At 41.5% G+C, this 24,945-nt stretch overlaps 1 protein-coding gene across 2 annotated transcripts; it reads right to left on the minus strand.

The window, feature by feature from the left end:
- Positions 1 to 1,344: 1,344 nt before the first annotated feature.
- LOC137180413 (atlastin-2-like) lies at positions 1,345 to 24,175 on the minus strand. Of its 2 annotated transcripts, XM_067585762.1 has the most exons (14): positions 24,045 to 24,175; positions 17,423 to 17,703; positions 15,614 to 15,748; positions 14,771 to 14,875; positions 14,574 to 14,624; positions 13,305 to 13,361; positions 12,954 to 13,046; positions 12,701 to 12,839; positions 11,737 to 11,864; positions 9,370 to 9,426; positions 8,625 to 8,696; positions 7,935 to 8,366; positions 5,731 to 5,745; positions 1,345 to 5,185 (listed from the first exon to the last, which is right to left on the minus strand). In XM_067585762.1, exons 1-14 carry the CDS (start codon positions 24,103 to 24,105, stop codon positions 5,075 to 5,077), a joined length of 1,737 nt encoding a protein of 578 aa, XP_067441863.1. In that variant the 5' UTR covers positions 24,106 to 24,175; the 3' UTR covers positions 1,345 to 5,074. The 2 variants fall into 2 exon arrangements, with proteins under 2 accessions (XP_067441863.1, XP_067441864.1); XM_067585763.1 differs by lacking the exon at positions 5,731 to 5,745 and having other exon boundaries at positions 24,045 to 24,172.
- Between the last annotated feature and the right edge of the window lie 770 nt (positions 24,176 to 24,945).

The raw sequence follows: 24,945 nt of genomic DNA on the forward strand, positions 1-24,945 counted from the left end.
CCAGTCTTTAGTCTGAACATCTGTCCCCTATCCAGAGTCCACAGTCTTTAGTCTGAACATCTGTCCCCTATCCAGAGTCCACAGTCTTTAGTCTGAACATCTGTCCCCTATCCAGAGTCCACAGTCTTTAGACTGAACATCTGTCCCACATCCAGAGTCCACAGTCTTTAGTCTGAACATCTGTCCCCTATCCAGAGTCCACAGTCTTTAGTCTGAACATCTGTCCCCCATCCAGAGTCCACAGTCTTTAGTCTGAACATCTGTCCCCTATCCAGAGTCCACAGTCTTTAGTCTGAACATCTGTCCCCCATCCAGAGTCCACAGTCTTTAGTCTGAACATCTGTCCCCCATCCAGAGTCCAGTCTTTAGTCTGAACATCTGTCCCACATCCAGAGTCCAGTCTTTAGTCTGAACATCTGTCCCACGTCCAGAGTCCAAAGTCTTTAGTCTGAACATCTGTCCCCCATCCAGAGTCCACAGTCTTTAGTCTGAACATCTGTCCCCCATCCAGAGTCCAGTCTTTAGTCTGAACATCTGTCCCACGTCCAGAGTCCAAAGTCTTTAGTCTGAACATCTGTCCCCCATCCAGAGTCCACAGTCTTTAGTCTGAACATCTGTCCCCCATCCAGAGTCCAGTCTTTAGTCTGAACATCTGTCCCACGTCCAGAGTCCAAAGTCTTTAGTCTGAACATCTGTTCCACATCCAGAGTCCAGTCTTTAGTCTGAACATCTGTCCCCCATCCAGAGTCCAGTCTTTAGTCTGAACATCTGTCCCACATCCAGAGTCCAGTCTTTAGTCTCTGCAGTCTGACATTAGTCTTTATTAGCACAAAAACGTTACTTCTCTAATGTTACCTATGGAATATTTTAGTGTAATAACAAACATTAGCATAAAACAGGAAAGACACTAAAGTAACATACATTCTTGTTGCTAGCATGCTAAGGTTAGCATATCATTTGTTAGCATGCTAAAACACATAGCAGATGTTTTAGCTAACAAACCAAAATGCTCCATGACAAACACCTTAGGACCTAGCAAACCTAAACTCCAAACATCCCTGATTTATAGAAACATTTAGCTTCCTATGGAAGCTCATTACTGCCAAGAATGTTTCAAAAAAAAGAAGTGAAATTTAAGGGCTGACAAATACCAAAACATCCATGCTAAATCAAAATTACAAGATATTGAATCAAAATTATATTTCTGTAAGATAATATCTCATCAGTTTGAATCTGAAAGTTAAATTTTTCCATTTTTGGCAGAAATGGGCTTCCACAGTTCAGGACAGCGCTGAAGATCCATTTAAACATCTTCACAATTATAAAATAAAGGAGCCACACCACTCTGTGTTGTAGGAGTTTGGTTTAATATTGTATTGAAAAATAAATTAACGAAAATAACTTTAAAATGCAACAGAAGACAAAAAAAAAAAAAGAAAGAAAAAATAATCCAGATTATAAACATTCTTTGCCAGCAGGGGGTGAAATCGTAGTGCTCATGTCAGATTCAATTTACAAATATATATATAAAAAAGGAATTTATTAGACATATCCACAAATCACGAAAGCATTCCTTTACATCCAGTGAGCTGAATCTGGTCTACCACCCAACCGTTGTTCTTCCAGCTACAAAAAGGTCTAGAAAATTTATATTTATATATGTATATTTCATACACATGCCCTATGTGTGGATGTAAAAAACTAAACTGTACAAAAACAAAAAGCACACAGTGGTGATGATGTGGATGGAATCATGATTAAATAAAGAAAACGTGGTGACCTCCGACCCCGCCGGACTCTCGGCTCATCAGAGGTCACGTTTGGAATGAACCTTTAATTCATCCGATTCACCGATTTTGGCTTTAAAAACTGAAACTCTGACACCATCTTCACAAAGTGTTCATATTATGCGGGTGATGCAACAGCAGAAATCGAGCGTCGCCTCGGCCTCCAGCTCGACTCTTTAGTGTTTTTTACTGAAACGGCTTCTGGTGCTTTAAAAAACAGGAGGACAGACAAGGATCAACACTCGAGTTAAATAACAGAATTAAATATTATCTACACGTCTCAGCTGAACTTGAACACAGGAAAAAAAAAAACTATTTAAAAAAGCTTTGATCGATTCTTCCTCTGAAACACAAACTAACATTAAAGATGGAAACGTTTCGTTTTAGACGCCTGATTTCCATTTTGTGAAATCTTCTTATTCTTTGTCTTTGTGAGAGTTAGCTTGGTTAGCTTAGCTTAGCTTAGCATAAAGACTGGCAGCAGGTGGGAAACCGCTAGCTTGGCTCTGTCTGAAGTTCATTAATACACCTGCCAACGTCTCTACAGTTCACTGACGAACACCTTGTTTGTTTGATCCAAACAGAAATGTTTGTGTTTTTTACAGGCGTGGAACTATTTCTTGACAAACAGCAGCGTATCCATCCGCGCAGTTCTTCTGTCAGATTCACATTGTGAGTGACGGTAACCAAACTGTAGCTGTTTGTTGTAGAAAGAGAATTTTTTCCTTGGAAGTTTAAAACATTGATGAATGTAATCTAAGGTTTTGTATCGATTAATTAACTGTATTTTGTATGTTTCATTACTTGTTGGCTTCAGATTTCGTTCCTCCTGGCGAGAGCGACCGCCGTCCGTCCACACAGAGACTGAGTGTAAATCTTAAACTGCCTCGAATCGTCTCGGCAATCACTCATCTTAAATGTGAATATGGTTTCTATTGTTTAACAGTAAAAAAAACAGTTTGTGGCTCTTTAGTGTTTCACAGCAGGAAACATCTGTAAATATCCAGCGAGGAGGTTTCAAATCTCCTGCTGCTGTTCTGGAGATATTTCCAAAATCCTCTAGGAGCCAAATGTCATAACTGCCATAAACATCCTCAAACATCTGGATAAAAAAAATGTTTGTTGCACTATAAAAAAAAAAAAAGATCTTCAACAGTTTCTAGAACAACAGCAGAACTGACACACGACCTTATTCTTTTTGTACATGAAGCAAAATAAACTTTATTATCAGATATATTTGTTTATATTGAGGTTTCTGTTCAATATTTTGCATGTTCATACAAAATAATGTCCCTGTTTTACTTGATTACAGTCGCAGCTGGAAATATATATTTTTTATCCAGATGGTTCAAAGAGTCTGCAGTTCATGTTACTGAACAACCTTCTGGGTTTTTCAAAGATCGTCATGTTATGTATCATTATTATTATTTTTAGATGCTCTGTTATCTAGAAATAGTTCAACATCTAACTTTGAAACCACAAACCGTTTCATCCAAACAGAAAAGTAAAAAAACACAAACTAGGTGCAACGTGTTAGCAGGTGTATTTCTGACGTCTGGACGGAGCGCGGCTAGCGGTTTCCCCCTGCTTCCTGTCTTTATGCTAAGCTAAGCTAACAGCACTGATACCCATCTGAACATCTCAGAGAGAAAGAGAAGAAGAGGATTTCCTTTAAAAGTACATGAGAAACACAAAATAGAGGTAAATACTGGAAGTCATGATGGAGTCACAACTCAAAACATCTCAAACATACAAAATAATCAAAGCTGTGATCTCGTGATAACCGATCTAAGAAAATAAATCACCGACCACAGACACCGAGTCAGTCCTCTCTGTGAAGGGCGGCTTGCTTTCAGGGAAACGTTTATTCTGCTCTCGGAGTCAGATGAACTCATGGAACCATCGAGTCTGTAAAGCTTTGAATTCTGGGTAACATGTTGAGATGAACGTCGGTTTCTTTCTTTGTTTGGAATCTGCAGAGTGAAAATATACTTTATATACGAATGTTTTTAGATTTTATGGTCAAAGAATCTTTTAAAAAAAACTGCCGAAATGTTTCATTAAACTTCATTTTATTTTGGTTAACTGAACTATTAAACATCTGAGCTGCTTCCTGTTAACAGTCATGATGGTGTAAAGTTCAGCCGTGTTTATGAAAAACATGAAGAACATAAATGACTTGTTCTCCAGCAGCAGGTTCATGATCTCACTGATTAAATGTTTATTATGTTTATTATTATATGTTTGTTCTCGGCTCTTCGTGCTTTACCTGCTGCTGAGAAACAGTTAAAAAAATACAGTTTTGACCTTTCTGAGGTCACCGATCGAGCTCATAGATGCTCCATCTTTCCTTTGAAGAGTTATTCATTTGTTTGTGTTAAATATTCTCAACTCTTTGTCAGCTACTCCTGGATCTCTCGACCGTATCCCACCTGATCCTGTACGTGATGACACCTGAGCAAGAAGTTTCCATTGGCTGAAGAAGGCTGTGGGATATGCTCGAAAGCTCTGGGAACAGCTAATGAATATTTACCCACACGAGTTCGACTATGAGCTTCCGTGCTTGTTCTGCTGACGGATCCGAGTTTAAGTCTCACGGCTGCAGGCGTGTTTTCAACTGAACTAATTTAACTTCCATGAGTTTCTGATTCTGGAAAATTCAGAAAAAGCTGTAAATTTTCCCTGAAAGCAAACGTCAAACCTTCTGCCAGCCGCAGTTTCCTGCCGGTGTTTCTAAGTCTGAGTAAAGCTGTAAACTTTGGTCGTGACTCCTCCTCACGCCGCCGCCACCGCCTGGCAACAGAAACAAACCTGACGAGGACGAGAGGAGGAAGAGGAGGAGGAGGAGGAGGAGGAAAGAAAGAAAGTGTGGAGGATCTGTGGTCATGCTCTTCATTCATACATTCACATAAATGGGAATCATTAATGTCGAGTCGCCATCCGACAGGCGCCCACGCACCTGGGATGACACTCTGTGATAGAATAATGGCCCCGCCCACCAATATATACCTTAACCCCGCCCACTGACAAAAAGTAAAATACATCACACCGCGGCGTCTGGGTCTACAGCGAGTCCTTGAACCTACCGCCAGCACGGCGAGGAACCGTCGTCTAGGAAACAAACTTAGCTTCTTACGTCTCAAACCACCTGAAAAACGTCGTTTCACAACCGAGCAGAAGGTGGTGAGGAGGAGGAGGAGGAGGAGGAGGAAGAGGAAGAGAAGGAGGAGGAGGAGGAGGAGGAAGAGGAGGAGGGATAAACATGACAGAGCCCAGAAGGGGAGCTGCTAGTTTTTCTTCTTGACGTTGTTGTTTGAGGCGAGTCGGGGCCGCGGCACCGGGATCAGGTTCCCCAACGAGACTCGACTCCGGGCCACCTCGAAGAGTTTGGAGAAAACCTGGATGAAGAAGAGGAGGAGGAAGAGGAGGAGGAAGAGGTCAGGTCAACTGAAAGAGCCAAAAAAAAAAGCTCCTAAATACTCAGATTAGAAAACATAAAATGATCGAAAGTTTCTATGAAAAGGAAAACGTGTCCTTTAAATGCATCTCATTACTTTAAGTTTGTAAATACAGACGGGAGACAGTTAAAGGAAAACCTGGTCCAGGTCTGAATGCTGGACCCCTACAGTGAGGGGGTCTGGGGGCTCTGTTATGCTGGCATGGTTTGGGTCCACTCCCTTTGAGGGAAGTTATGGAGGTTTGTGTTATGACTCTGAGGAGTATCTCTGCCTCAGCTCCAGCTCTCTGGCGCCCCCCTGTGGAGGCTTTCAGCTGATCCAGTGAGGTTCATCCAGTCTGAATGTCTTAAATTAAATGTCTCTGCATCTCTAATTCTGACTCTTATAGGTTTGATGCTGGTGTTTGATGCAAAATGGTGCCAAAACACCCACAGCTGTTAAAAATAAACCAGTAAAGGTTCTCTGGACTTTGGTTCTGAACTCACCTTTCGTGGAGTCCTCTGCGAGCATTGAGAGATAAAACAAAGAGGACGAATTAGAGGAAGAAAAGAGGAAGACGAAGGATGATAGAAACATGCAGTTGAAGTGAATCAAAGGACCAGTTCCCAGTGTTCCCAGTGTTCCCAGTGTGATAAACCAGCAGTCAGGTGTCTGTAATCGTTCCTCCTGTTCATACTGGATATTAAAAGATCCTTCAAATGTGCTTTCAATGTAAGTGATGGAGGATAAAATCCACAGTGTGTCCACACAGTCATTTAAAGTCTGTGTGAAGCTTCTATTCAGCTTCAGCAGTCTGAGTTAGTCATATCAAGTGGATATCTGACACATTTACAGTCTTTTTAGCATCAAATTCCCTCTTTGTGTTTCCTTGGACAGTGTTTCCCTGCTGAGCTGCAGGTGGAAGTATAGTAACAAAAAGAGGAACTTTGGCACTAAAAAGACTGTAACGTTGAAAGATATCTACTTGATTTGACTCATTTAGACGCTGAAGCTTCATATTAGCTTCAGACTGTGGATTTTGTCCTCCATCACTTCCATTGTAAGGTCATTATGAAGGGATCTTCTGATGGTCAGTATGAACAGGAGGAATGATTACAGCAAGAAAAACAGCTTTAATGTTCATTTGACTGACTGTTGGTTTAACGACAGACTTGAAAAACTGTGAACTCGTCCTTTAAAGTAAAGTGTTGTTTCAGAGTCGGTGCAGAGTCTGAAGTATCAGATTGAAAACAGAAAGAAGTGAATGAAAGAAGCTTTGAGGGAGAAATGAAGACTTGTTTTTCTCTTTATATTTTTCAAACTGTAGTTTCTTCACAGTGATGAATATTATTTCAAATTTAATAACATGATTTTCAGCTCCGATACCAAAACAATACTTTATCTTGAGGAATATTAAAAGCAATATAATATAATATATTAAACATAGTATAATATAACAAAGTGCTTCAGTGTTTAATGTTTACTGAAATAAGAGTTGAACAAAGTTATAGTTTAAATCAGGAAGCGTCTGATCAAAGAATCAACACTCAGTTTGTTGTTTGACACGTATGATTGAAGCTGCAACGATTATTGGAATCAATCAGTTGATTGACAGAAAATTAATTGCCAACTTTTTTTGATACTGAACATTTTGATTGCAGCTGATTAAATGTGAATATTTTCTGGTTTCTTTGAATATCGTTGTTGTGGACAAAACAAAACGTTTGAAGATGTCAACTTTGGGAAACACTGATCCACATTTTTCACCATTTTATGGACCAAACAACTAATTGATTAATCCAGAAATGAATCAATAATGAAAATAACTGTTAGCAGCAGTTTAAATGTTGCAGTTTGATACTCGGCTGTTTGTTGTCTCATTAAATCATCATTAAGTGACACAGACGAAGCGTTAAAGGAACAGTTGGATTGAGGTTGAGTCGACTCTCGTGTCTGTTGGGTAAATTAGCTTTAGAGGTCTCACTGAGACCAGGAGACAGGATCACATCAGTCCAGTTCTCAGACTTTTACACCGGCTTCATGTCTGACAAAGAAATGATTTTAAAAACACTGCTGTTGGTTTATGAAGCATCCAGACTCTCAGCTGGTCTGGATCAGGTCTGGATCAGGTCTGGATCAGGTCTGGATCAGGTCTGGATCAGGCCTCAATTCTTTAAATTACAGCTGAAGACTTTTCTGTTTGCGCCTTTTATTAAATAATTATAATAAATAATTATTCACATCTCTCACTGCTCTGTAACTGTTACCCTCCTGTTTATCTGTCTTATTCTATTTTACCTTATTTTTTATTTATTTAACTCTTTAATTGTTTTTAAATGTGTCTTTTTTTAATGTGTTTCTTTTACATTTTGTTTTGATGCCTTCTATGTTTTATCTAAAGTACTTTGAATCAACTTGTTGTTGAAAGCAACTAAACTTGTCTTGCTAGGTGGAGTCAGGCTAACAGTTTCCCCTCATTTCCAGTCTTTATGCTAAGCTAAGCTAAGCTAAGCTAGCTTCATGTTTACCACAGACATGACAGACACATCAACTCTCACGCAGAACGAGATTTAACATATTTCCCAAAATGTCGAACTATTCCTTTACATGTTCCTAGTACTTTTATAAAATTCTTTATTTTTTCTAAACTGTGACGTGAAGCAGCGACGGGTGGAGTCAGAGACGTGTCAGCAGGTTAACGTGTTCTCACCTGTTCCCAGAGGGTTTCAGCCACCTGGTCGATGAGTTCTCCGACTTCGCGGAACTCTCCCGAGTATTTGACGTAAGCCCAGATGCAGAGCGCCGTCAGAGCCACGCCCATCACCAGGTTACACAGCGTGGCCACGGAGTTGATGCCCACGAAGCCGGTGACCAGCGACGCCACGTACATGACGAACATGACAGCGAACAGCGTGGCGGGCGTCCTCGCAGCGTAGAAGATGTTCTTGCCGTCGTTGTGCTTGCTGAAGTTGGAGTAGGCCTCGTCCAGCTCCGCCTCCAGCTGCTCCTGGTAGCGGCGGCAGAAATCCTCGCCGCCCATCTTCTTCACGGAGCGGAAGTGTCGCACCGACGCCTGTCGGAGCTCCGCGTGTCGACACTCCAGCTCCGCCGGGGAAATGTAGGGTTTGTCTCCGCCGCAGATCTGAGACCAGGAGAGATGGGAAGTTAACACGAGGAAATAAAACAAAAAAGACGGCAGCTTAACGATCCCTCCAGACCTCCAGATCCTTAAAACATCGTCTCCTTCATGTAAAAATCAAACTAGTTGTGATGTCACAAATCCTGCTTCATGTGTTAAACTGAGATTTAAGGTGAACAAACTACACAGAGAACAACAACAAACGCTGGTTTCTGATTGGAGGGGCCTTTAAACATCAGTAAACAGGAAGTGATGCGTTACCTGCTCCATGCTTTTGTTGTATAAGTCTTTGGCTCCAGCGACAGCTGCAAGGTTATTGGCTTCAGCTGTTGCCTAGGTAACAGATGACACAACAAATTCATTATGGCACATCATCACAGATCAGTGCAGAGTGTCTTTAATGGATTTATTGATCTGTAATTTAAAATGGAAAAACAAAGATCGCAGTCGTCCTGTTGTTAATAAAAGGTGAAGTTCACTTATTGTTTTACAGCCTGATATGAGAGGGAGCTAATGTGGCTAATGTTAGCGCTCTTATTCTACTGTTTTGTCATTACTCTGTAATTAATTACTCCAACCACAGTAGACGCTGTTACACTAAAGTTACATATTCTTGTTTTAATGTACATTATGTCAGAAACAGGAAATACTACACTTTCAATCAAGTATTGATAAATATGATATCAAATCATTATAGTTTTAACCTCACAGACACTCAGAGAGGAACGTAAAAAACATTTTGGCATTAAAAAAAAAAACAATAAATCAATTAAAAGACAGTAAATATTTTTGGCTCAGAGTCTCAACACAAAGAAAACTAAAGTTTGTAAAAAGACGGATGAACAGAACCAACGATGTTCACTTTGATTAAATGATCACTGGTACAATTCATTTCATTTTATTTCAGCTGCTGCTGGAGCACCGTCTGATAAGATGTCATGATGTAAAGTGTCCAGTAGGCGGAGCTGTTTAACAGTGATGATGATGATGATGATGATGAACTGACCTGCAGCATGGACTTGGGGTGAGGAAGCTCCTCTCCCTGGTAGATCTTCATGTAGGCCTGAAACACAACAGCAGTTAGTTTTTACTTCTGTCTGATTCATCTGGTAATAAATAAACAAAAAGGACAGAACAGATCTGTTACATTCATATAGACTTTAAAAAACATCTGCTACAACTCTACAGTTTATTCTGATAAATGTCTTTTTCTCTCAGACTTTCTCCTAATAACTGGTTCATTGAAATGTTTCATATGTGATGTTTGCCAGTAAAAAAGGACAAAAGAAAACTAAATGGAGGTAATTTTCTATCTTTTCTTCCTCCAGACTGACAAACTGTCCAGTTTCAACAGTTTGTGGTAAAATATCAGATCTAATCTTTTTAGATAAATTATATATTATACACGAACAACACAAATCTCAGTTTATTCATATTTTATCATCCTAAATGTTCAGTTTTGGTTTGGACCGTGTATGTTCTCTGAGCAGACGGATGTTGATCTTTTCATTATTAAAAACGCCTCAAACTCAGAAGTTTAGAACAACATGCAGACGTCTTTTTACCAAGAACTCTTAATGTTTATTTGAACTGCAACAAATTATCAATTAAGCAATTAGTTGGCAACTATTTTGATAATTGATTCTGATTCCAGCTTGTTAAATGTGAATATTTTCTGGTTTCTTTAGTCTCTGTGACAGTAAACTGAAGATCTTCATCGTGGATAAAACAAGACATTTGATGACGTCATCTTTGGAAACACTGATCAACATTTTTTACTATTTTCTGACATTTTATGGACCAAACAACTAATCGATTAATCAAGAAAATAATTGACAGTTTAATCGATAATGATAATAATCAAGTGACCAAAAACAACAAGCAGATATCTGAAGGTTTGAGACAAACCAAAGGACAACACAGACAATAATTAAAGCTGCAAGCAGCGTTAAACGGGCCCTCGCGCCTCTGCGCACGTCGGGCCGCGGCGCAGTCGAAGGGCTTCTGTGACGGGCATGTAGATGTTTTCAGACCCAGGCTGTCTTCAGACAGTGCAAGAAGGAGATAAACATCACTTCCTTTGTCCACTGTTTTGCCTGCTGCTGGGGCTGCTTTGCGTAGGGGGCGCTATTCAGCCAGTTTGCATCACTGACTGAATACTGACTGAACTTCCTCTGTCATGGCGAAACATCAAATCTCAACAGTGTGAGGATGAGAGTTTTCTGCTGGGTGAGACATGTCTGTCTCGCTCACACCTGTGTCATCAAAATTATGCAAGTTTTGGGTCCATTCACTTGAATTTCAATTAGTAAATTGAAAACTATTGATGAGTTTGTGTGTAAAACAAATTAATTTCCTAATTTTCATCAAGTCTATTTTTAGAAAAGTAAAGACTTTTAACCCACATGACCTGGTCAAAGTGTGATTGACATGTTTACTGTCAGGTGTGTAGAGACAATAAGTAACTGCAGCTGGACACAGAAAAATACTCATATATTTGAATGGAGAGTGTGAGTGAACCGCCAGGTGCTCGGGCCCTAATAAAGGAAAAACTGCAGTACAGAGCTACAAATTTCAGTTTTGATGGTATTTTTCTGCAGCAGTTTATCACTAAACTATCACTCTCACTCCATTTTTTCCCTTCCCCTCATAGGTCATCCCCACTACTGAATTATACATATAAGACCTAAAATTATTGTAAAATAAATGATAATAACACCAAACTTCATATAAAGTTTGTATATAATGTACTGTATGTATATAGCCCCCCCCCCTATTCTCTCTCTCTCCCTCTCAGAGGAGAATGTCAGAGTACGATTCTTGTGAAATCGCCTCATAAACACATGAAATACAAGAGGGCCTTCGCCCTTTGGACTTGGGCCCCAATTACACAAAGACAACATCCAACAGACAAAGAGCTGCAACTATCAGTGTTTCCCAAAGTTCTTCAGTTTACTGTCAGAGACTAAAGAAACCAGGAAATATTCACATTTAACAAGCTGGAATCAAAACAAATATTCTATCATCAAAATAGTTGTTCTTTTTAATGAATCATAGCTGAGATGAGGGAACCACCTACTAGCTCTTCCCAGAGCTTTCAACCAGGACTTTAGATGGAGAGAATAAAGTTATGTTTGGACTGAAAATAGCAGATTGTATTCTTTTCTCTTATATTGATATTTTGCCATTTAAAGACAAGTTAGTGAAAGTCACTGGAACTTTCTGGGGAAGTGTTATTTGTTCGGGATATTTAAGGTCACTGGAAACCACATTAACTTTAGAGAAAATGACTTATTTAAAGTTATGGACCCAGAAAATGATTTGGTGCATCACTTCAGAGAAGAAGAAGAAGAAACACAGTAAATTAAGTCACCTTGAAGTAGTGCAGCAGGTCTCTGCAGGTGATCTTCACTCCTCCGATCTCCTTCTCCACCAGGTTCTCTGGGGAGAGCAGCGTCGGGACGAGACTCACCAGCTCCTTCTGGAAATCCTCGTCAATATCTGAGACAGACGTGGATCAATTAAGACGTTATCAATACAGACACTGAGTTAATGTCTAGACTCGTGAGGTTATAGATTATAGATGACGGTCTAAAACATAGTTCAGAGATCAGGCTGCTAAACCTGCAGATCATAATCAATCACCTGACAGAAACTGTACTTAATGACCTTTTATTGATCTTCTGTGAGCTTCCTGTTTTCATTCATCCTGATGTTTGATCAGTCGCTCTGTTAGACTGACTTTAAACCAACTGAGATCATGATTCTATAGACTACAGCTAATAAATACCAGAAATCAACATTTAATGACGTCTGATCTTTATTTATTATTATTTATGGACCTACGATTATGTTCTAATGTTTAATTCATGTTTCAGACTTTGGTTTCATTGCATCATTTTCACTTTCAATCATTACATGATGTGCTGCTGAAATCAGGATTACTGTCACTTTAACTGGTGGTTTGACTGGCTGACTGGTGGTTATACTGGCTGACTGGTGGTTTGACTGGCTGATTGGCCAACTGGCTGACTGGTGGTTCTGACTGGTGGTTCTGACTGGCTGACTGGTGATTCGACTGGCTGACTGGTGGTTCGACTGGCTGACTGATGGTTAGACTGGTTGACTGGTGGTTCTGACTGGCTGACTGGTGGTTCTGACTGGCTGACTGGTGGTTCTGACTGGTTGACTGGTGGTTCTGACTGGCTAACTGGTGGTTCTGACTGGCTGACTGGTGGTTCGACTGGCTGACTGGTGGTTCGACTGGCTGACTGGTGGTTCTGACTGGCTGATTGGTGGTTCTGACTGGCTGCTGAGTTTGTGTTGTTTTCTTTCACCTCTGAGCCGCCCGTCAAAGTGAGGGTTGGTGGCCACCTTGAGGCCTGGGTGCGGCAGCAGGAAGCAGCTGATGTTGGAGAAGCAGGAGTGGATGTGTTTCCTGACGTTCTGCAGCTCCTCATGTTGGTTCTGCTTCACCTGAACACACATCAACATGTCAGCACGTCAGCACGTCAACATGTCAGCACGTCAACACCTGCCTGATGGTGACGGACAGAATCTTCAGCTTACAGCCGGACTGGTCAAACTCACCTGCAGTCGTTTCTCCAGGAAGCTCTGTCCTCCCTCCAGACCATACGGATGCTCATAGGGATAACTCCAGTCTCTGATCAGGAACATCAGAGTCTGAACAGACGGACACATTCAGGTTATTGATCCAGGATCACACGTCATTGAAGCACAAGATAAACAAAGCTTTAGATTGGTTCATAAATCAAATGATACCAAAGTTACAATAATAAACCTAAAAATATTTACTTACTTATTGTTCAATTTCTTTAAAATTTGAAAGAATCCAGTCTTTACAAATTTTTAATTTAGCTGTTTGATGACTGAATTTGAAGTAATTCATATCCTGAATATTCTGAGGTCAGCAGACGATACCTGGAAGGGTTTCTCGTAGACTTCCTCCATAGCCAGTCGTCCGTACTCAGTGAAGAGCTGCGGAGAGGAAACAACCACTCAGTTTAAAATCTAATCAAACACCACAACACAGTCATAAAGCTCAATCAGTATCTGAACAAATGTGTGCTCATCCTGATTGCTGTAACTGTGATGCAGCTTCATCCGGTCCATGAGAGCTTTTCCATTTGCTGCTCTCAACACTCGCTGTTTAGAAGCTCTTTGCTGCTGCACAGCGAGAGATAAAGATCGCTTTTGTTTGGATTCAGCAGGAGAAGAAGTGGGCTGCAGGTTTGTTGCCCAGTTCCAGCTGACACTTGATCAGGGTAAGAATCTTTAAATCTTTTCAACTTTCTGCTAAAAGTCTGAGTAAAAATAGTCCAACATCAGGACTTCTTGCACATTTGATTTGCATCGACAGTCAGTCCCGGCCGCGCTGTTTGATTGGCAGATGATCTCTGAGGTGCAGTTGGGACCAAAGATAGAAGAGAACTTTCCACTGGAGGGATTTCTGTCTGAGCTGCTCTTCGCCTCATATGGCTGCCTGCTGGTTTCAGTTCAGCAGTTAATCCTGACCTGAACGCATCATCAAACACCTGATATGGTCCTCTTCACTCACATCTTCAAAACAACATGAGCTTTAACAGAAATGCTGCAGGAACTTCTGTGATTACAGATCAGCACCGAGCTGCTCTGACAGGCCAAAACAGATCATTAGATATCAGTACTGAAGGTAGAAAGATGTTTCTGCTGATTAACACGATCACAACACAAACAGCTTCACAAGCCTGTTGTGCTAATTTATACATTTCTCAAAGAACTTAGAAGTCAGAGGTTGTGATCTGTAGCAGAACAAGCTAGTGAAGCTGTAAACAGAACCACATTCCTGCACGTGCTCAGTGGCGTCTGCCTTACACAGAACTACTCTCCAGAGACTGAAAACGTGATGCTGTTATTAGTCTTTGGAGCCGTTTCTAAACAAACTAACGTGACCAAACTCTTCATGATGAAGGAACATGTGACCCAGTGCAGCGGTGAGACTCACTGACGTGTTTTTAATAAGATATATCAGCTTTGATACACACACAATACTTGTTAGTAGATCAGTTCATTGTTCATTGCATCTGTGCTTCTCCTGCTTTGACAAGTCAACATGTCTGCTGTGAAAACTGTTCACTTCTTCTTCTACTGAAGAGCTAAAAATGCTCATGTGAGCAGTTTGTAAACTCGTCCGGGGAGGCCGATACTGACCTGGAGGTGCTGGAGGTCGTCTTCCTGGACGTTCTGGGACAAGTTGTAGACCTGGAACACACAGTTTCATCAACACACAGACCTTCGTCAGTCAAGAGCTCGTTTAACACGTGTACAGCATCCAGACTTTACTATCAGACTGACTCTATGAGCTTCTGATGTGCTGGTCAAACACACAACAGGAATGAACAGCTGACCTGGACAGAGCTGGTCATGGTGCTCAGGGCGAACAGCGTGGCGCAGTCTTTGATGGTCGACTGGCTGTCAAACGCCCCCTGTGTGTCGATTAGTAGAACTGCAACCTGCAGAAACAACAAGCGACGTTACAATTAATAAAAAGTCAGTTTTCCTGGTTTAACTACAATATTTTATTTCTATCAGAGTTATTAGACGAGTGAATCTGTTGTCATATGAACAACTCATTAATTTTCAGGTTGATTCTCTGATTAAAGTGATAGCGGACATGTTGTAAATAATGAAACAGCTGTTACACAACAGAGATGACAGGAAGCATATAAACAGTGTCCATGATCAAACTGACTCAGACCTTCAGAAACATTCTGTCTATATTATGGGATGGGATTGGTAGCTCAGTTGTTTTCTCTATTTGTGATATTATGTGCTAATATAAAAATGCTTAAGAAACAAACAACTACATTATTGGTACATTTATATATTAATTGCAAAATTCTTTATTCACAAGCAAAAATTCACACAATTTTTTTTTTTTTTAGTTAAATCTCAGATACAGTTAGTGAGATTTATTAATTACAGAGAACATATTTTAATGTTTTGATGATTAATTCTCTTTGTGAACCTGCACTGTTTGTTTTATTACTGATATCATATATTTAAAACATTAATTATTTGGTCTCCTGCTGTAATGATAGTTTATGTCTTTGTTCTGTATTTTTCCATGTTGAGTTATAATTTCCTGTAATTAGTTGGGATTTCTATAAACAAACTACATGAAGAAAGTTTAGATTTTTCTCTTAGTGGGAGTTTAAAGCTGCAGCCTCACATCCGGCCTGTCAACAGACCTTGCAGCCGTCTGGTTTCTCCACCACGAACACGTCGCTCCAGGCCAGGATGCCCGTGGTCTCCCTCTCACAGCCGCCCCGCCAGGTGAAGCCGGTCAGAGGCTCGTCCTCGCCGCCGATCCACGGACGGGTCGACTGGACAGAGACGGGAGGAGAAGAGTCAGCGCTACTGACACTATTACGTGTTATAACAGAGGTTAAAGTTAAAACAACAGAGAACTTGGTTGATGTTCAGTCTGAAGCTGCAGAAACAGTTCAATCATCAGCGTCTGAGGCAAATGTACAACGTTACAGTCAGTTTAAAACCCTCTCTTTGTGTTTCTGTGCTGAGCTGCGGTGAACAGACACTAAACAGGCTGTGAGTTTGGAGGATCCTCGTTTAGATGAACTTTAAACACAAACTGAGACGTTGACTGTGATGGATTCTCTCTGTGTGTGTTTAACTAACGTCTGTCTGGAAGCAAATGAATGTAAAACCTGCTGGTTGATGTAACATGATGGTGAGTCACTTTATTAGGAACACCTGTGTAATACAGCGGCTCCACCTTTACAACGTTTATACATTTTCAGTTTTTTAATTCTGCTTTATGTTTATTATTGGATGGTACTGGGTGCTGCTGGTTTTACTGGTGTGTATGTAAACAAAGCAGAATTATTCCACCAAGTTCCTGCATATGATGGTTTAAAGAAAACAAACCTGTTGACAAATGTATACCGTCTCATGGTATACATCGTCATGGCGACCAATCCAGGATTTGTAGTTAATCAGCTAAAAACATGGAGGACTACCAGTATGGGGTCCTGGAAACGTCTGAGCTGCAGTTTTCCAAACTGTCACTCATGCGGCTGTGTGGGAGTTGTGTTAACAGAGACCCTACCGTCACCTGACCTGTGGGGGGGGTGGGGGGAAGGGGGCGGGGCTTATTCCATGCATAAAGATGGCCTTTATGTGTGGAATAAGCAGCGGTGAGCCGTGTGGAGGCCCAGCCACAGAGCCGCCATTGTGCCGACCTAAAATCCTCTTTACAGAGAGATGAAACCCTCCAGAATGTTCCTCAGTGCTTACCGTAGATTAACACGGACAAAGGTCGAGTCACAGTCACAGAGTTTCCTCCACAACATGGTTTTTTTTTTTTTTTTTTTTTACACTTAACTGCATTTATTTCCTGCTGCAGGTTTGATTCCGTCAGCAGCTGACAGGATTTGTTTTGTCAGCACAAAGAGTTCCAGTGAAGCAGTGAAAACATTCATCCTGACTCCCAAAAAACCCACAAACAAGTCAAAATATCACAACGACAAGTGATCAGACAAGCACAATCGTTTCATAATCAATTCATCTGTTGATCGTTTTCTAGATTCATCAATTAACTGTTTGGTTTTTAAAATATCTGCTCGATCAACAGTCTAAAGATTCAGTTTATCATCACATACGACTAATAAAAGCAGCAAATTGTTACGATTAAAAAGCTGAATGTTTGACTCAATCAAACATCAGCGTAGTTGCTGATTGATCAGTTATTTATCAATGAATCAGCTGATGGTTGCAGCTCGTATAACGCCGCAGCACAGCCGTAGTGAAGACAACGATTAGTCGATTCATTGATTCAAACTAAATTAATCAGCAACTATTTTGATAATTGATTGTTTTAAGTCATTTCTTGAAGCGCCAACGAGTTTGCTGCCTGTCCGGGTTCCTTCATCGAAGTCGACTGAACATCTGAAGACGTCTGTGGGATTACTGGAGAGAATAATCTGCAGACGAGTGGGGTAACGAGGTGATGGTGAGAGGACGGCGTGCGGCTGGTGTACCTGGCTGTACATGTAGCGCAGCATGAAGTCCAGCAGGAAGGACTTGCCCTTCCGGAAAGCTCCGGCCACAGAGACCACGACCACGTTGAGGTCCTGCACCTCCTCCTGCAGCAGCAGCCGCTCCAGCGCCTCCTCCTGCAGCGAGAACGAGTGCTCCTCCTCGTCCGCCACCACGATCTGCACCGGCCGGGCCACGCCCACCACCTCCTCCTCCTCCTCCTCCTCCAGCAGGTCCTCCTCTTCCTCACACCTCATCTGGGAGGCGTCCCGTTTAAAGCCTCCTGAGAAGAAACACACCAGTTATCTTACAGAGGAACTTACACAGATTAATGTACAGAAACAAAAAGAGGTTTCAGCTGCTCATATGTGAACATTTAACGCTTCGAGTGTCGTTCATGATAGAAAACTGATAAAGACGTCAACCTTTATCACAATTGTTCACTATTTTCTGACATTTTATAGACATAACGATTAATCAATAACGGCGACCCTGCTGATAACTTCTATATGTAGAGTAAAGCTGATGTGGTCTCAGTTACTCAATATAAAATAAACACTTTAATGACAGTGTTAATAACTAACGATGATTTCAATGATCGATCATTAATCTGCTGATTATCAGTTCAGTCTATGATTCAACAGACTAAAACACAGAAACACAACAAATGGTCACATGTTCGTCCGCTGCAGCAGTTCTGGTGGTTTATGGGATTAAATGTGTCATAATAATAATAATAATAATAATAATAATAATAACGACACTAAAGATGAATAAAAATAAACCGAAACCCAAAGAAATGACCTCAAAGGCAAAACTTAGAATAAAACTAGACAAGAGTCAAACATCTGATCACTCATCAGGATTCATCTTCAGTTTTTGGTTTTTGGTTTCAGTTTATTTTTAATCACTTTCAATATTTTCTTTGATTTTTTGGGACATTTTGTTGATTTTTTTTATGACACAACTTTAATCCCACAGCAGTGAGTTTCCCCCCCCACAGATCAATAAAGCGACAGCGGCGGCGGCTCCTCCTGACCTCCTCCAGTTAGTGAAGCTTCACAGGAGCTCAGCCAACAGGAGGGCTATTATGGGATGGCGGTGCTGGCAGGAGGTTTACAGTAAATAGACAGAACCTTTCAGCTCTCCTTGTACGGCAGCAGTCACACTTCACTGATCTGCAGCCATGTTAAGCAGCAGTCTGCATGTTTCTGACTCACTTTGACTTCATCTGACTGGTCCACAGTCTGGATACCATTCATCTGATTGATTATTGATTGATAAGTTGAGATTTCTAAAAGGTTCAACAAAAAAAAAAAGTTTGGATTTCTACTTAAAAACGACTTAATGAACTAATTAATCGATGATGAAAGTAGTTGCAGATCATGTTTAGAGGGATTGAACCTGTGACCTTCTGTTTACGTGACGGCGCTCACTCAGACGCTGTCATGGGATCCAGCAGCCTGAGGCATCATGGGAAGAAAACAGTGTCTTCATTCAGGTCAGCTGGTCGGGGACATGTGACACCTCCAAAACCAGGACCATAAAAAATAAACCTCATCATCATCATCATCATCATCATCATCATCCAGAGGAAGATGTGAATGATATAACGGGACGAAATGGAAACTGTTTAAACATTAATACATTCATATAAACAACAACAGAAAACCCACAAACATCACATAACAACAATATGAATAGAATACATTGTGATGTCTGGATGTGATCACATGACACAACAGGTGGATAAACGAACCTTTCTGTGTTTTACATTTACAGGTTCCAGCTGTTAGTGAAACTAAATGTAACCTCCAGATAACGTTCACACAACGGCTTCAAAGAGTCAGAAGCTGAAAGAACAAATCTGAGATTTTAATCACAAAGAGATTCAGATGAAACGCTGACATTTAACTCATCACATCGATTTGTTTTTTCCTGCAAAATGCAGAATTGAAACATCACGTTTGTTTAGACGGTAGAGCTGCAGACTGTCACCGTTAGAAATAAAATACATCCCGTGAGCTGTGGACTGTCAGAACCAGACAGAACAGAAAGGTCCAAACACTGATTGATCTGCTGCAGACTGTCAGACTAGAATCAATTAACTGTTTTAAACTTTCTCTGTTTGTCTGTTTGTCTCGTCTACAAGAAGACAAACTGAGAGATGAAACCTTGTTGTGACTGTTTTAATAATTCGTTTCCCTCATTTTAAACTGAATGAATCAAATTAAATCAATGAGTCACTGAGGTCTGTTTTAATATCAGTACAATTAACTGGACGAAACACAAAGCTTGACTTCAGATCATAAGATGTTGTGTTGATCAGATGTTGATCAGTTATCTGATCAGCAGCTGCAACATCTGGAGGCTGAAACGCTCTCATTGTTTTCAACGAGTCATTCTGGCCTCTAATAAATGTGCTGGAGGTCATTTTGGAAATTAATCGCTCCATTAATAAGATTTGAAGACTTATAGTAGCTTTGATGTCTGCTGTGTGGGTGTTGATTGACAGCTGGCTCACACTGAGTCAGTGCCCGCCCTGTTAGCACAACTTAGCTAAAGTAGCTAACGTTAGCCCTAGTGTGCAGCTTGTGTCCGAGGTAGCGGGAAGTTTCCAGATCGTTCCTGACTCCGAACGGAGAGGACTGACATAAAGAGGCTTCACGCCACCTCACTACGTGTGTGGTTACCATGGGAAACATCCGTCTGTCAGCTGATTATAACCTGGTGCTTCCTGTTTGTAGTCGTGTGTTTCTGCTTTACTGATACAGCAGGTGAGTAAGCATGTGTTAACGCTCCGCAGGATTCCTGCTATCTGATCTCATCTGGCTGGTAAACGTCCTCACAGCAGAGCTCTTCCCTCATTACACCCTCAGCAGAGCAGACAGTCCTGCTCGGCTCTCAGACGGACTGACCTACTGGCCTGAGGACGTCGTGTTGTTAGGAAAACACTCACAGCAGCATCTCTCATGACTTCTACTTTAAACGACTATCCCTCATTCAGCAGCAGCAGCGAGAACAGTTTGCAGCAAATGTGAATCTGGTGAGAGAGGATGCTGAGAGCCTCTCCCAGAGCATCCCGTCCTCATGTAAGCAGAGACACTAAAACACCAAACTGTAGTCCAGACTCTGCTTTGACACAGCATGAGCCAGTTCTTCCTCATCGTGCAGCACTGATGTACAGTTACGTATAGATCACATGATGTTTCTGTTACAGCAGGAGAAAGTTCATCAGCTTTCTGCTTTGATTGACAAACTTGACGGTTGAGAACATTTCCAGCAGCTGTGGTGTTGATAAGAACAGCAGCGAGCCAGAGGTTTGATCAGCAGCCAGCGAGGAAACCTTACAGGCTGCTCGCCGACTAATCACTCGGCTTTGATAATAACGAAGTGAACAGGTGGCAGCAGACGCATGCAGGGATTATAATCTGAGGAAAAATCAGTTTGCATGTTTTGTTTTGAAGACACTTCAAAAGATTCTGCAGCAGAGATGAAAATAAATAATCAATGCCAAGTAATGACTTTAATTGATTTCTAAGATTATGATGAACTTTATTGATCTCCAGGGGAAAATATTACTAATGTAGGTAATAAACTGAAGTGTTTTTATCATCGACTGTCATCCATGCCTATTTCTTTAATTAATTTTTAATCGTCACTGATGATTTAAGGTGTTTCTGTGACGGTGTCGGAACACTTCTCGTCTCCTTTAGCTGATGTCATAATGACGCATAAATAAGAGGAGTCGCTCTCGTCGCAGCGCCGTATTTTCAGCTGATAGACCAGGTTCCAGCTGCAGTCAGCTGGTTGCACCTACGGCAGCGTTTCCCTCATAACTGTACAGGCCAAAATGCCAAAAATAACACCAAATAACCAATAATATTTAACATGAGTCAACCTTTGTGTGTCTGTCTGGGAAACTCTTGGAATCGTTTGCTTTAAGGAATAAAGAGCGCGATGTGTGAGCGTAGTGAGAGAGCGAGCGGCAGAAAAGTGACGGTGAACGCGAAGTCGTCAGTCTGGCAGTAAATGTTCAGTTAATTCATGTCGCAGCTTCTCAAGACCAAGAAAAGTCTTGTCTGTTGTTTCCCAAAACTGCTGGAAAAGTGAAGGAGGTTAGCTCCGACGTTAGCAACACTGGGTTAGCATGACCTGAACACTGCCTACAGACTTGTTTTTTTTCAACACAACTGTCTTGTTTTGTTTAATTTTGCTCACAGTACAACCTTTGTTCATAGTAAAATAATGAACCATTATGTCCCTTTCTAGAGACTCAGAACAGAAACACTAAACTGTGACGTTTTAAAACGCAGTTAATAGTGAAATTGGTTCATCACTGCGTCCCTGGTTGTGTGATACTTGTATAAACAGAGACACTAAACGCTAAATTTATTTATTGTTGCCAAGAATCATAAAAACACAAATGTCACATTAGAGACTTGTGGAGCTGAAAGGATCCAATAACAGCTCACTAAACATCACTGATGTGTGATTGAGACACTGTCCTCCAACACCACCACCAGACCACCACCACCAGACCACCACTGCACTACCACCACCAGACCACCACCACACCACCAGACCACCACCACCAAACCACCACCACCGAACCACTGCACCACCACCGCACCACTGCACCACCACCAGACCACCACTGCACCACCACCACCGAACCACCACCACAAGACCAGCACCGCATCACCAGACCACCACACCACCAGACCACACCACCAGCACTGCACTATCACCACCAGACCACCATCGCATCACCAGACCACCGAACCACCAGCACCGCACCACCAGACCACCACCGTCAGACAACCACCGCATCACCAGACCATCACACCACCAAACCACCAGCACTGCACTCCCACCACCAGACCACCACCGCATCACCAAACCACCAGCACTGCACTCCCACCACCACACCACTACCACTAGATCACTGCACCACCACCACAGCAGCCTCTGACAACAGTTGAAAGAAATAACTTGAGAAACTTTGCCAACAAGAAAGTAAACTTGTCTTAATTGTCCAGACCTCTGAACAGGATTCATATTTCATTTGTTTATTACGAGTCAACCGGTGTTTCAGTTAATGAGTGACCGTGTTAACTGGTGACTTTCAGCCGAACATGTTGTGGTTGTCATAGTGACGGCGGCTGAAAACACAAACAAAACATGTAGGTGTCTTCGTAAAAGCCTTCAAATTAAACTGAACGTTCAACACAGTATATATTCATCTGCTCCTTCTTGTCTTACGTTATGTAAATTAAACAGGAAGTTTTCATCTTTCATCTTTTTAAATGTTTGCTGGTTTGAAGGGAATCACTGAATCTTGCCGCAGTATCACACTGATGGTCACAAGTTAAACAGACTCTAGACTGGTTGAACCAGGCGACCGCACAGTTTACACAATATCTGAACATACTGTGTGTTTACAAAATGTCAAGCAGGTGAACTGGTTGAATGAGCCACTCTGCGACTGAGGGTAACTGTGTACAGATGACAGCTGCACCGCCAGCTTATAGGTTACAGTTTGATTCACAGGTTTCTCGTGGTTGGATCTCGCTGTGCACGAGATCTCGTGGCCAGATCTCGTTTGAACATGGCGGGAGCCGCTTCGCTGAGGCACCGCCAAGCCTGTTGCACAAAAGCTTTGAGACAATCACAGCAAAGTGTGTGTTTCCCTGAAGTATTATTGATGTTTACATGACAGTAAGTATGTTTGTAGCCACTTTATTTACACTGGCTGCCTGCTGATCTGTGCTGATGATGATGGTTAATGGTGTTTATACGCTGCACTAAAGAAAACACATCTGATCACTCAGGACTCACTGACTGTAGAGTCTGTTGAGTTGCACCATGTTGTGTGTTCATGTTAAATAAAAAGTACATTCATGTAACTGCTTTGGGGTCAATTCTTCATGTAAACATTAATATTTTTAATAATGCACCAGGTAGACGGTTCCTTGTGTAATTTACAGCATTAGTTCTCTGAGAATCGTTTTTATATACAAGTAAAATTGTTATTGTAACTGAGATATCCTTCACCGAATCCATATTGAATCGGGAATCGAATCGGGACCTTGTGAATCGATACCCAGCCCTAGTTAAGCAGCTGTTGACAGGACCATTAAACAGATGTTGACAGGACCGTTAACCAGCTGATGACAGGACCGTTAACCAGCTGTTGACAGGACCGTTACACAGATGTTGGAAACAGAACAAAGAAGAAACAGCTGGAAGCGGCTAGCAGCTGTTAGCCGCGCCGCTAATAACAAACCCTGAGCGGCAGGTGAGGAGCTGGGCGGCTTAACGCTAACAAAGCGCTTAACTGGCTGCTTTATGACAATGAACAGCGGGGATTAACCGGTGTCGGTTCAAACACTGCCCCCCGTCACCGTCAGCGTTGATAAACCTGTTTTTAGGGACATTTTTCCGCTCGGACGCAGCGGGACGCGGGACGACAGAGGATGCGATTATTCTGCCTGCAGCGTCATCTCAGAACGTTTATGTCCCGTAAAACACACAGCGACGGACGCCGCGTTAGCAGAAAAACCGCGCGGTCTCCTGCCGCGTCGCTAACATCATTCTATCATCGGACAAATGTGTCATTACCTTCTGTGAAGATGCTGTTTTTGTGACTCCGCTGCTTCAACCTGCTCTCCTCCGCCGCCATCTTTCCTGACTGCTGAGCGCATGGATGTATTATAAGATCGGCAGACTGCCATGACGTCACAGGATCAGCGCTTTGGCGGTTTCCGCGCGGTCCTAAAGAGCGGCGTAAACTAGCTTCTGTCCTGCTAGCTAACTATAACATTTATCTTTATTAAAATATTAACCATTACACTGAGGCTTTCTCTCTATATTTTATTAGATAAATCAGTATTTATTACTGAACTTGTCATTTTAACTTAGATAAAACTGTTGTTTTGTGAGCATTCAACAGGAGGAGCTGTAGTTGCACCTGTAATGTGTTAAATGTAAATGTTTGTTAAAATTAAGATTTGTTCTCAGTTTATAAACCAGGATAGACACAGACAGGGTGTTTGTCCCATTACAGACTGAACAAAGATTGAATGATGAAGCCCTCTATAAGAAACTGATTTATTGGATTATTAAATCAGGACTTGAAATTAACACCTGTCAAATACAGGTAAAAATGAACTGTGGTGGGTAACATTGTAAAGTTACAAACCGATTTAGCTAGTGAAGAACTGAGTTCTAAACATCACTGAATCTGTTTAAAGCTGCAGAAACAATCCTTATCCTACATTTCCCATGAACACCATCTGTACTCAGGAGCGCCGGATTCATTTCAGAAGTGCAGGGGCCAAAAAGTGTGTGTGTGTGTGTGTGTATGTTTGTGTTTGTGTAGCATTGCACTGTATATAAATATGGACTACATGTATCTACTTCCTACCACCATGCAATGCTATGCAAAATATTACTGTCACAGCTGACAATCATGACATCGAACCCCCTTTCATTATTGTCAAATAACTAATTAAAAACAAAC

The sequence above is a fragment of the Thunnus thynnus genome, chromosome 3, assembly GCF_963924715.1.
Source record: "Thunnus thynnus chromosome 3, fThuThy2.1, whole genome shotgun sequence".
NCBI lineage: Eukaryota > Metazoa > Chordata > Actinopteri > Scombriformes > Scombridae > Thunnus > Thunnus thynnus.

What these genes read in the sequence shown, in the direction of transcription:
- LOC137180413 (XM_067585762.1), bottom strand. Translation starts at nt 24,105, where the DNA reads ATGGCGGCGGAGGAGAGCAGGTTGAAGCAGCGGAGTCACAAAAACAGC. An exon ending in TGCGCTACATGTACAGCCAG is followed by an intron (nt 15,749 to 17,422) that starts GTACACCAGCCG and finishes GTCTCTGTCCAG; the next exon opens with TCGACCCGTCCGTGGATCGG. An exon ending in ACGACCTCCAGCACCTCCAG is followed by an intron (nt 13,362 to 14,573) that starts GTCAGTATCGGC and finishes TCCTCTCCGCAG; the next exon opens with CTCTTCACTGAGTACGGACG.